This window comes from Octodon degus, unplaced genomic scaffold (genome assembly GCF_000260255.1).
Source record: "Octodon degus isolate 3935 unplaced genomic scaffold, OctDeg1.0 scaffold00028, whole genome shotgun sequence".
NCBI lineage: Eukaryota > Metazoa > Chordata > Mammalia > Rodentia > Octodontidae > Octodon > Octodon degus.
The window spans coordinates 7,901,617-7,914,476 of NW_004524604.1; the positions used below are offsets into that span (position 1 = coordinate 7,901,617).

The window sequence follows — 12,860 nt, forward strand, 5'->3', positions numbered from 1 at the left end:
ATTGGCTCAGTGGCTATCTTTGGTACTTCCCTGGGGTTTCTTCCAGTTGGGTGACCTTTCCTGTTTGGTGAAGGCTAGGATGGGGCAGGGGCTGTTTAGGGACAAGTAGTTTTGGTTTAAGCATTAATAAAAGAGGCTTATATTCTACTTGGGACCTTCCTGAGTTTAATTTTTTTGCCTTTGCTTTTTGATTGCTGCAGTCTATCTCTTTATGTTTTTAATTGTTTGAGCCTAACCTGTAGAGGCCCCTGACCTTAGTAAGTCTCTCCATTAACTTCTAACAAAGTTCAAGGCTTTATCCTATCTTTTCCCTATCAACATGTCTGTCTGTCTGTCTGTCTGTCTGTCTCTCTCTCTCTCTCTCTCTCTCTCTCTCTCACACACACACACACACACACACACTCTTTTAATGTCTCTCTCTCTCTCACACACACACACACACACACACACACACACACATTCACTTTCACTCACTCACTCACTCACTCATATACACACACACCCTGTTCTGAGACTGCTGTCAGGGAAATGTGGATGACCAGTCTGCTTCTTTGAGCTGAACGGGATCCTAGGTGGGAGGCAGCCGATGGAAGTCTCAGGCAGGAAGTTCCACTGATGGGCCTCAGCACCTTCACAGTGAGTTTCTCTGTATGACTGCTTGGAGTTTAGCAGTTTCTAAAAGAGAGCAAACAAACTTTACCAAGAAGAGATTAAAGCATATATGACCGAACCATGAGCAATAGAATAAAAAGGCAGATTAGGGAACGAGCCATGTCATACAGCTGGCTCTGTAACCAGCTGGCCCTTGAAGCTGTCAGCAGAGTCAGTGATTGTAGCCCCTCTCTGTGTGTCTAGCTTGTATTATTATTACTTATACTATATTGTTACTACTCAGTATCTCTGACTATATCTTTTTGTTGCCAGATGTTCAAGACCAAGTTAAGGTGTGACCTTTGTCAATCATAATTTGCCTCCTGATATCTATATCTATATCTGTCTATATCTATATCTGTCTATATGTCTATCTATGTATATATATATCTATATACATTATTTCAAGGTTAGTTAAGTCACCCCAGGCATTACTTTTGGGGTCATGGTCAGAGCCTCTTAACTTTCAGCTCTTCTTCTCTCAGATGCTCATACCCAAAATTAAAGGAGGAGAGGTTTATTTTGGTTCACAATTAATAGATATTTCAGTCTACAGTCAGCTGGCTCCAAGGCAGGGTGGCATGGCAGAGGGGCATCACAGAGGGGTAACAGTCCATGACAAGGCAGGCAGGGGAGCCAGTCACCTTACAGAAGCCCCATATTTCAGCATGTGAGCTTTTCAGGGGCATCTAGATAGAAGGCATTGGGCCAGCCAAATAGCTCAGTGGATTAAAGCATCTGTAAGCAGGTGCAGGGGCCAGGGGTTCGATCCCTGAGGCAGACTGGCAATTGAGACTGGGCGTGGTGGTGCACACCTGTAATCCCAGCTCTTTGGATGCTGTGAACAGGTGGATCATATGAGTCTGATCTAGTGAGACCCTGAATACCCTGTAGACCCTTCCCTAAAATCCTAAAATACAAAAAAAAAAAAAAAAAAAGCACAACAGGTGAAGACATTCCATGCTTGGTAATCTTAAATTTGATTGTATGTAGGGTATATCTTAAAATGTGAATATGTACATATTTAGGCATTTTTATGTTTGTAAGTACTGTGAATTTCAGATGTGCCAGATTACTGCCCCCAGAATACATTAATTTAAAGTAGCAACATGGAGATAAGTTCTTACTGCTGTAGATTTTATAACCCAAACGTTGAAGAGTTACAAAGCAAAGATCGTATGTTCATCCCATAGAGCTCTGTTCATGGTTTATGTGGGTATTCTAAGAAGAATCACTGTATGCTCTTTTTGTTGTTCTAATCTCAAAGTTGCACATGATTGGTGAAGGGAGCCGTGGCGCGATACTGGAAATGACCCTCGCAAAAGTCATCTACACAAGCAGTACGTATTTATTGGGGTTAATCCAGAGACCAGTCTATAGCTATAAAGGATTTATGCAATCATTAGATTATGTAGACTAAGATATTACGTTTGTTTTTAAATTTCTAAAGTGAATTTATAAATTTTGGAGGGAATGTTGGAAAAATGGCTAGATAAGCAAATTTATGAAGATAAATGACATTAGTGTTAAAGGAAGCGCTCTGGCACCTTCCTACACTTGCCAGACTGTGTCACCGCCCTGGTTCTCTAAAGTGAAGAGGATGGTGCTCTGGCTGACAGGGTCATATGGGAGAACACCTGGAAAGCCACCTGCCGTGCCCATCTGGCACCAGCCTTCGGAAGGGCTTTGCTGCTACCCTTGCTACCCTTCCCCCCCTTCCCCTCATTGTGCCAGTAGTGAAGTGCACTTCGTCACTTTAGGAACGACTTGCAGCCCTGGGTAGTGGGTTTTTTTTTTTTTTTTTTTTTTTTTTTTTTTTTTTTTTGGCGGAACTGGGGATTGAACTCGGGCCCTTGTGCTTGCCGGGGAAGCGCTTATTCCACTGAGCCATCTCCCCAGTCCCCCTGGATAGTCTTGAAATGCACTGAAATGTGGATTGCATGTGTTGTCCCTGTATTGATGGGGAGTTGCAGTACTTACATGTGGGACAGGTATTAGCTGTGGATCAGATCTTAAGATTTGAGGAGAGGAGATACTGCAGGTTGAGCCCAGGGTCTCACGTGTATTAAGTGACTTACTACTGAGCTACAGCCTCATACCTCCAAATTTTTTTTTTTCAAATCAAATCGGAAGTACAGTTTCAACAAATAATACACTGCATATATTCTTCTTAGTGGTTAATTGCTGTACAAGATGCGGACTTGTGATCCTATTTACAAACACCATTAGAACAAATCATTCTATTCATTAAGAGAATGCAACTATATATCTATCCCAACCACTTTGAATACACAGATACAAAATGGACATTCATCTGTAAACCCCATTTTTTCTAAGTTCCGTTATTGAATATTATAGGTGTGTAAACTCAGCAAAATATTCTAAAAGAGTCCAGTAGCCCATAATAGCATTGGGTCTTCTGTTTAACTGGCAATGTCAGAAATTATTGACCTGAGTCCCCCACAGCTCAACTTAACAGCATGGCTTTATTTCTTATATTTCGTCTTCATACTTTTCTACTGGATGGTTAAGACCAAGGTAAAGCAGGACCTATGCAACAAGAGTTGTAGCTTTTTGGTCTGAGAAGGTCAGTGAAATGCCCTCAGGATTTGTTCTGAGATCCTGTACCTCAGATTGTAGAACCTTTATCAGTGCAGCCATGTGGATGAGTCACGGCCATTGCTTGGCCAATGTGCTCTCTGTGAAAGCCTGAGAGAGTGTCTTCTCCCCATGTGACTCTCCTTAGGCCCACTCCCCCAAAATTATTTTTAAAAATTTGACTGCAGATTGTAGCATTTTATATTATTTATTGAATACTTGGTGCCAGCAGGTACTATTGTAAGTGCTAGAGATACAAAATGAGTAGAATAAAGTACTGTACCTGTCGGTAGCCTGTATTGTAGTGAAATTGAACAGATGATAAGCAGATGAACAAGAAGACATAGGGCGTTGACTGCTGTTTCCCCTACACTGCCTTTCTGAGTTCCATGTGGCTCATGCAAACTGCACCCCTTCTCCCCTTTCTGCAATTAGGGATACCTCTTCAGAGGTGGGGAATATTATAGATAGCTAAATTAAGTAGAAAATAATAGGCAGTCAGTGCAGAAGATGAGAATTGATCATCCACTGACTAGAGGCATTCATCTGAAGATTGAAGTCACAATGACTAGTTTTACCTACTTCCCTAGGGATGAATGGATGCTTGGAATTATTGGTGTCACCCTTTTGTGATTTCCCATTAGCTCATTAGGTTAGGGGGGGCCATCCTCACCACCTACTAAGTCTAGGACTAAGATTAAGGCAATAGACCAAGGATAATGATGATGTTAATCTACCCTTGCTACCATTGGATCAGTAACTACCTAGGCGATTATACTTGCAATCTTATCGGTTGATCATAATTTTGACACATTGTACCCACCTGATTTTGCTCTATAAAGTTTCCTTTGAGAGGTGGGCTCATTGGTATTCATTTGAAACCCCTTCTGTCTCTCAGGAGCTATTCTCTAGTAAACTTTCCTAACCTTAAAACCACAGGGTGTGTCAGATGTGATAAATTCTGTACATGTCAAAGCAGAGAGAGGAAGGGGCCAGGGAGATGGCTCAGTAGAATAAGTGCTTCCCTGGCAAGTAGAAGGACCTGAGTTCAATCCCTGGTTCCACAAAAAAAAAAAAAACAAAGCAGAGAGAGGAACTGATCAGCCACTTCTCGAAATCAATGTACTCTGTCTCTGTCTTAGTTTTTCTTCAGTATGTTTATTCTTTTTTCTTTGGGTGTGGGAACATCGTTCTTTCTTAGCTTTCATACTGGCTCTGTGTACAAGGCATCCTGCCTTAGCGTTGAGAGAGAGCACATTGTGATGGCTGCAGACAGACTCAAGCAAGATCCAAATCTTGGCTCACAGTCTCAGGTACATGGCCCTGGAAGGTCATATTATCTGCCTATTTCCTTAGGCATCACATACGGGTGATGGATTCGAGCCTTCCTCACTGACTTGCTGCAGGATAGAAGAGTTTATCTTTGTAAAGCATCTACCATGGTGCCCACCATGTAATGGATAGTTATTTACTGTTGTGTAACTTTCCTTCAGTCAGCAGTGTGTTACACTTAAAAGATGGTTGAGTAAAATTAGCTTCTTTTGTTTTTCTTTCTTGATTTTATTCTGTTACATCTCTTTGTAGTTTACTCATTTTTGTGCATTGTTGTTACACTAAATTCATCAGAGTTCTGTTCTGTTCTTTTCTACTGCTGATTGTTATACATATTCCTGACTTTAAGTATTTCCTGTGTACTGAAGATTTCAAATCTGTGCTTCCGGGTCTCACTTCTCTTCTGAGTGATACCATCTACAGTGGATGCTCCTATCAAAGGCTTACTCAAAGCCTAATTCATTTCCTTCAGACTCATTCTTCAGTCTGAGTTTCCACGCATTGCTCTGGAATCTTACAATTCCTGTTAAAAATTGGAGTGTCAGGCCAGCAGGATAGCTCAGCGGACAAAGTGCCTGTTAGGCAAGCTAGGGACCAGGGTTCAATCCCTGGTACCTTATGCTGCACAGACCCCCACCCATCCCCCCACCCACCCCCACGCCCCAGCTGCACTGAGCTGGCCACGGAGTCTGGGCATGGTGGTACATGCCTGTAACCCCAGCAGTGGGGTGATTGAAAACAGGATCATTATGACTCTATGCTGTGTAGTGAAACCCTATACCAAATACATACAATTTAAAAAAAATAAAATGAAAAATATAAAAGTTGGAGAGTCTCATTGTTTTGGCTGGCCTGGCCTTGGACTTTGGGCTCAAGTAATCCTTCCACCTTAGCCTCCCAAGTAGTTAGGGTAACGTCTTAACAATGTTCCTTCTTTGTCAGTAACCAGATCCTTTCTGGTTTACCTCATAAATACATTTAAAATCTGTTTCATGCCCGACTGCTAACTCCCCACCCCATTCTCTCTTACTTAGACTGCCACAGAAAACAAATTCCTCCTCTGCCTTTAGTCTTTTTTGGGGGTGGGGGTGGAGGTACAAAGACTCAAACTCAGTACCTTGCACTTGCCAGCAGGTATACATCCCCAGCCCTCTACTTTTAGTCTTGATCACTCCTGTCTCTGCCCCCAAGCCTGACTTGTCTTTTACAGGTGCAGTAATCTTTCCTGGATGCAGACCTAGCTATTCTATTGTATTGTTTATCCTGTAACCACTTCCCTGTTTCCTCATAAATCCCCAAGCCTTGATCCACCATGTTGGCAGCAGATGGCATCCTGAATGCGTCTTTTAAGGTGTAAGAGAGCAGCAATGAGGAGACCTTTGCTAAGAAGGCTGCTTTTAATTCAGTAGCTAAGTCTAGAAAGCAACTATTTTTATACTGCCTACAAAGTCATACAGCTCCATGAGCCTTACAGTATTTTTATTTATTTATTTATTTTAAGATTTGTTTGTTGTTAATTTTTTTTTCATTCTTTCTACTTTTATGTTGTAAAAACTTTTACAAGTTGACAGAGCCAGGCAAGGTGCTAAATTCCTGTAATACCAGAATTTGGGAGGCTGAGGCAGGAGGATCACTTTGAGTTCGAGGCCAGCATGGTGCCTGCCTGACAAGCATGAGATCCTGAGCTCAATTCCCAGTACCAAAATAAATAATAAATAACAATAAATAGAATAGAATATGTCATAAATTTACTTTAGCAACATTTTAATGCTCAAAATTCTTCCTAAGCCATCTAGGAAAGAGAGAGGGTAAGAAAATGTAAATGTATGTTGAGTATCGTTTATCTGAAATGTGTGGGGCTAAAGGGGTTCAGATTTATTTATTCCTGACCAATAACACATTTTTTTTTCAGAGTCAGGGATTGAACTCACCCCCTTGTGTTTGCCAGGCAAGCGCTTATTCTACTAAGCCATCTCCCCGGCCCTAACACATTTTAATACTTAGAGATTTTGTTTATTTCTTTTTCAGAAACAACTCAAATTATTGGTATGAGCGCAACGTTAAACAATGTCAAGGACCTGCAGGAGTTTCTTCAAGCAGAATATTACAGCAGTCAGTTTAGACCAGTATGTACCCACGGTTTACACTGTACTGACTTATTGTATACTCATCTTAGAAAAGGAGTGAACACAGTTGGAGTAGTGGGGCGTTAATTCCAGTCACCCTGACTCTGCTCAGGTTTGGGTGTAGCAGATGCAAATTTTGTGGGGTTAGGGATTTGGGTTGGAGGTCACTCTCATGGCTACAGCACCTGGAACAATATCTGGCTTCTGATCCCTCAGAGGACATTTGTAGAATGAATACTTACAGCTGTATTTCATTTTCTCATTCCTTATTCTCCAAAGGAAATTTGTCATTTGGCCAAAATTTAGTGAAACATGTTTACAGTTACTGACACCTTAAAAGTCTATCTGAAAATATTTTCAAGTGTTTATGCTTTAGTAATTATAATACCTTTTAATAGATTAAGACTTCACTTAGATTTATTTATTTTTTTCGGTGGTGGTGGAACTGGGGACTGAACCCATGATTTATGCATGCTAGGTAAGCACTCTATCACTGAGCTATAATCACCAGCTTAGATTTAAATTTAAGCTCCTCAGTTACATTTCCAAAATGCTTGAAGAAAGTAACCAAATATAATTAATATTTCCTTGAAAGTAGCTTGTAATAGCCATATTGTCTGCAGTACTAGTGTGAATATTTTGTGTAGAATAGATTTTCAAAAATAACTTCTGAGAATCACCAAATTTTAATTTAAAGTTTGACATGTTTATATTCACACCAATATGTAAATTTCGAAAAACTACTTTCTGACCTTATGTATGACATTAGATGTTATGCATTCAAAAGTATAATGAGCTGGGTTTATAAAAATTTTTTACAAACACTTAAATTGAAAATAGTATAGTGGTGTTTATAATTACAACTGATAACTGATAGAATTGCAAGAGAAAGTTTTAGATCTTGAGAAACAACTCCTTAACAAAAAATGTAAACGCCATAAATCACTTAAACTTCTTGTAACAAATACAAATGTCTGTTTTCCTTTTGGATATGTGACTACTTAACTCAAAAATGTTTTCAAGGATATTAAGCCCTGTTTTTACTTAATGGGGAAAAAAGGATCAAAAAAGGTAGCCAAGAACTTGCAAGTTGAAGCATGTTTAAGATTTAGATATCTCAGAAAAGCTAACATCTTTGTATAGCTATTCTTTTTTACTTATTTTACAAAATTTGAAGCTGAAAAGAAGTCACATGTTACACTAATTGCAATTTTCCTCTTATTTCAGGTTGAATTAAAAGAATATCTGAAAATAAATGATACAATATATGAAGTGGACAGCAAAGCTGAAAGCAGCATGACTTTCTCACGCCTCCTCCATTATAAGGTAAAATTGATAATCCTGAAATCTCTGCTTCCCGTACTTTGTCCCCAGCTGTCCTGGGCACCAGGAGAGAGAGTCACACGGTGCCATGGATGGTTGGCATTCTTCATAAAATGGCTGTGTGGGGCGCCCGTTGGACAACACACAAACTACTCCACCAGTCAGTGCCCTGCTCAGCTTCTTTGTTTTGCTTGATGGCTGTTGTCTAAAGCCCAAGCAGGGGCTCCGCCCCTGAGCGCCTCCTCACTCAGGTTTCCAGCTTTAACGTCAGGTCACGCTCCGTTCCTTTCTCTGCACTTTGCTTTTGTTAAGTTGGAGTTTTTATAGCTGCAAAATGCAGGTACCATGTGAAAATCAGTCTGGAAGGATGTTGGCTATGTCCAACCTCAGTCTGACATTAGAAAGATACTAACATTGTGTGCACATCCTGTTAACGAGCCATTGTGTTTACTGAATAATTAACATGTTTTTTATTGAAATGGATACTAAATTGAAGAAAGTACATATTTATGAAGTTGTTTGGACCTGACTGATAAAATTTGTATTTCTTTTGGCCTTGGGACTCTGAACCAAGCAAATCTGGAAACCTCTCCTGTAAATGTTTATTCAACTGGAAGAACAAAGAATAATTTATATATTACATATATATTTATGTATATGGTACATATATTTATGTATAGGGTCTCACTACACAACTCGGCCTCCTAGTGTTCCTCCTGTTTTCAGCCTCCCCAGCTCTGGTATTACACCACTACACCCTGTCTCAGTGGCCTGTTCCGTGTCCCTGGGGGCAGGGTCGCAGCATGTGGTACAGGAGGATGGAACCCTAGTCCCTGCACTTGCCTAAGCAGGCGCTTAGCCTGCTGAGCTATCTCTCCAGCCCTCAAAGAATAATTTATAGACCATATAGATAATATATTGGAATATAAAAATGTTAATGACTGCCATTAATCCCAGCTATCAGTGAGAATGAGGCAGAAAGATCACAAGTTCAAGGCCAGCCTATCTCAAAATAAAAATGTTTAAAAAGGAGCCTGGGTATGGTGATACACACCTGTACTTCCAAGTACTCTGGGTTGCTGTGGCAGGAGGATCACAGGTTTGAGCCCAGCCCCATCAAGATAGCAAAACATTATCTTAAAATTAAAAAGTTAAAAAAGGGTTGGGGGCATAGCTCAGTGTAAAAGCCCTAGATTCAGTCCCCAGTACTGTAATCAGTCAGTTGATCAGATTCTTTTTCTTTTCTTTTTTGGGACAGGTTATGCTATGCAGTTTAGGGTGGCCTTGAACTCACTGTGTAGCTCAGGCTGGCTTTGAATTCATGGTGATCCTACTGTCTCAGCCTCCCTATTTCTGGGAATACAGACAGGTGTGTGCCACCACAGCTGGCTTCAATCAAATTTTTTTTGATACTGGGGATTGAACTCGGGATGTTGTGCTTGCCAGGCAGGCACTTGTGTCCCTGAGCTATATCCCTGGCCAATCAGATTTTTAAAGAGCTGGCTATTAAAAAGGAAGAAGGAAATTTATAGCAGAATTCTATAAGATATTCTAAGTCCATATTTTAATTTTTGGTGTAGCAAAAAGAAATAAGATTTTTAAATAGCTTTATCCTTTTTTTTCAAGTTCCTTCTGACTCTATGTTACAAAAATTGTCCTAACTCAGTGTTAGCAGTACTTTTTTGTTTCTCAAAGTATATCCTTTTAGTATTAGTAAATCTGTATTTTTTAGAACTATTTAGAATAATAAAGAACATATTGATAATAAATACAGGACTTATTTATGCAGCCCCTCAACTATGATTAAGTCAAAATCAAAAAAAGATAAAGCTCTTTCTCTGTGGACTTTCTTGTTCTGCTTTGGTAGAGATGGGCATGTAGTAGAGTTATTAATACCATCGATTAATTTCACTTCTGTAATTTAACTCACGTCTTTAATTCCTTTTTTCAAGCTAAATATACCTATAAACAAATCTTTAACAAATAACCAAAGAATAAGGTAAAATTTAATATCTTGACGTTTAAAATAGATCTCATTTTTTCAATGATCAGCTTAGCTAAAGGAGAAGATCAGAGTTAGAGGTGGCTTACTTACCCTTCGAGTCACTGTGGTAAAAATTGACAGATTTTTGTCATTACTGACTTCCTGGTTCCTACATCTTGTTTTGCAGTATTCTGATTCCCTGAGAAAGATGGATCCCGATCACTTGGTGGCTTTGGTAACGGAGGTTATACCCAATTATTCCTGCTTAGTTTTTTGTCCCAGTAAGAAGAACTGTGAAAATGTAGCAGAAATGTTGTGCAAATTTTTAGACAAGTATGTTAACCTTCTACAAACATTCTGTTTTACTGATACTGTGAATTATAGGCTATATTTTATTGACTACTCATTACTTCTTGCATGACACTTTTTTACTAGATTATGAAGGAATTGATCTTGAAGAAAGAAAATTTAATGGTAAAATTCACATTTCAGATAGAAAATTCTTGCTGGGTGTGGTGACACAGGCCTGTAATCCCCGTACTTGGGAGGCTGAAGCAGGAAGATCACCAGGAGTTTGAGGCCAGCCTGAATTACATATCAAGACACTGCCTCAAAAAAAAAAAAAAAAAAAAAAAAAAAGTAATAATAATGATAATAATAATGATAATAATGGAAAATTCCCAGGGTTGTAGTAAGAGAATGTAAACCAGTATAAAGTTTTAGATCAGTGATTCAGAACCTTGATCGTTCAGTGAGTCACCTTGGAGATTTTAAAAATTGCAGTGTCTGTACTACATCTTAGACAAATCTAAGCCTCTGAGAATGGGACCCAGGCAAGGCCACATACAGCACACTAATCAAAGGACTGCTCACTGTGGGGACAAGGCACCTTCCTCATGGCCTGCTCAGAAGTGAAGTGCCATGGTAGTTTTCTTAGTTTTACACTTAGATCGTATGAATGTTTGAGTTGAATTTCCTAAGAACCTAGAAAATGTATTGTTGCGAGTTTTATGATTCTTCATTGTTGGCTGTGCTTTGCTCAGTATAAAGTGACTTTAAATACTCATAGTTTAGCATTTGTTCTGCACCTATTTGTCCTATGTGTGGTTTCATCAGTTTTTTCAGAGTTCTTCTCTGCTCTTAGCTAAGGCTATACATTAGTAAGAGACTGTTAACCTGGATTCTAATCTAGTTATCCTCCACCTCCGTCCCCAGCCATACTGCCATAGATTCGCCTATAGTAGAATTAAATTCACTGAATGGTACAGATATTTGGGATAAGATCAAGGAGTTGCTCATTTTGGAAACATAATCTACTTTACAGTGGTGAATTACCATGAAAGTATTCTCAGTAAATCATTTTCTTAGAATAAGATGTTAATACACTCAGTAAATCATTCATTTTTTTGGGATAATTTAAGGTATTTAGATATTTGAATTATTTTCTTCAAATAATTTTAGGTGCTATGATACTTGAAGTAAGGTTTGTAAAGTCCTAGTATTTAGACAGTACTTTACCACCTAACCTTGTCGCAAATATGGTTTAATACATGCACGTTTCTCCAGGGGAGGAAAATGTATGTCTCAAAATAGAACAAAGCATGACCTATGAGGATATATATAGCCAAGAAAAAGCAATCATAACATCTATAGCAAGGGTCTAAACCTGGTGTCCCAAAGATTCACAGGAAGTTTGGGAATGACCATCCATGAGTCCCCTGAAATTGTATTTGGTGTTAGCGTAGTCACATTTTTATAGAGTTCTGGAATCCACAAGAAGATTGAGTTAATGAAGTCAGAGTCAAAATTCCAAGAACATTTTATGTACTTGTATCGATATGTACATTATAACAGATGTGCACACAGCATCTACCCGGATGAAAATGATAAGCACTTGTCACCGACGAACCAGGAGTTCATGCTTCTCACTGATCCTTTTTCCAGGGAATACCTGAAGCACAGAGAGAAGGAGAAGTGTGAGCTGATGAAGAACTTAAGGAGCAGCAGCAGCGGCCACCTGTGTCCTATCCTGAGGCGCACTGTGCCCTTTGGGGTCGCCTACCACCACGGTGGCCTCACAGGCGAGGAGCGAAAGCTGCTGGAGGAGGCCTACTCGGCCGGTGTCCTCTGCCTTCTCACCTGCACGTCCACCCTGGCAGCGGGGGTCAACCTGCCCGCACGGAGGTAGGGGACAGGAGCTGCCAGCCGGGCTCAGGGCTTGCCCTTCCCAGCTTGCAAGCAGCAGCTGTTGCATTCTCAGTACAAGATGAGACAGGATCAAATATTTGCTGAATTGTTTAGTTTATTTTCTTTAATATTTTAATGAAAAATAACATTAGATTTCCTTGTATTAGAATTCCTTTGTGCTCTTCCTATCTGGTTTTTGATATTAAAGGTCTGTAGTTCTGCTTATGTAGAAAAACTTGGTGAACTTTTTACTACTTTTGTCATTTGAAAGAGTTTATTTAATATAAGGATTTCCTTGAAACCTTGAAATGCTGCTTATGAGGCACTTGAGTCTAGTATCTTTTTTTTTGAGGTGAGACCTCACCATGTAGCCAGGGCTGGCCTTGAACTCATGGCAGTCCTCCTGCCTCAGCCTTCCTAATGCTGGGATGACAGGAATGCACCACCACACCCAACTAATATTTTCTTTAGTACAAATCTTTGATTACTTTTTCAGATATTGGCAGAGCTGTATAGCTTGTATGACTGATTTATGCTTTGTAGTTTGATATTGTGCATTTTTCCCCTAATGATCACTGCAATAAGGCTTTGAAATTTTTAAATTTTTTTATTAGTATATGTTTGCTGTTCATAACTGCATTCTTCTTGGGAAATTGGTA

At 39.6% G+C, this 12,860-nt stretch overlaps 1 protein-coding gene across 16 annotated transcripts in view; it reads left to right on the top strand.

The window, feature by feature from the left end:
* The window catches only part of Helq (helicase, POLQ like), a 47,156-nt gene that overhangs the window by 8,948 nt on the left and 25,348 nt on the right, over window positions 1–12,860 (top strand). For 9 of the 16 annotated variants that reach the window (XR_002820658.1, XR_002820659.1, XM_023713037.1 and 6 more), the window contains 5 exons: window positions 1,919–1,991; window positions 6,610–6,707; window positions 7,935–8,033; window positions 10,202–10,347; window positions 11,959–12,198. Coding sequence is in view for 14 of the 16 variants with exons in the window: in XM_023713037.1 (XP_023568805.1) it covers window positions 1,919–1,991; window positions 6,610–6,707; window positions 7,935–8,033; window positions 10,202–10,347; window positions 11,959–12,198 (656 nt within the window). In the remaining 2 variants the exon portion in view is untranslated. Of the gene's footprint in view, window positions 1–513; window positions 591–1,918; window positions 1,992–6,609; window positions 6,721–7,934; window positions 8,034–10,201; window positions 10,348–11,958; window positions 12,199–12,860 lie in introns of those variants that run through there. The other 7 variants (XM_023713044.1, XM_023713046.1, XM_023713050.1 and 4 more) reach the window with 6 other exon arrangements.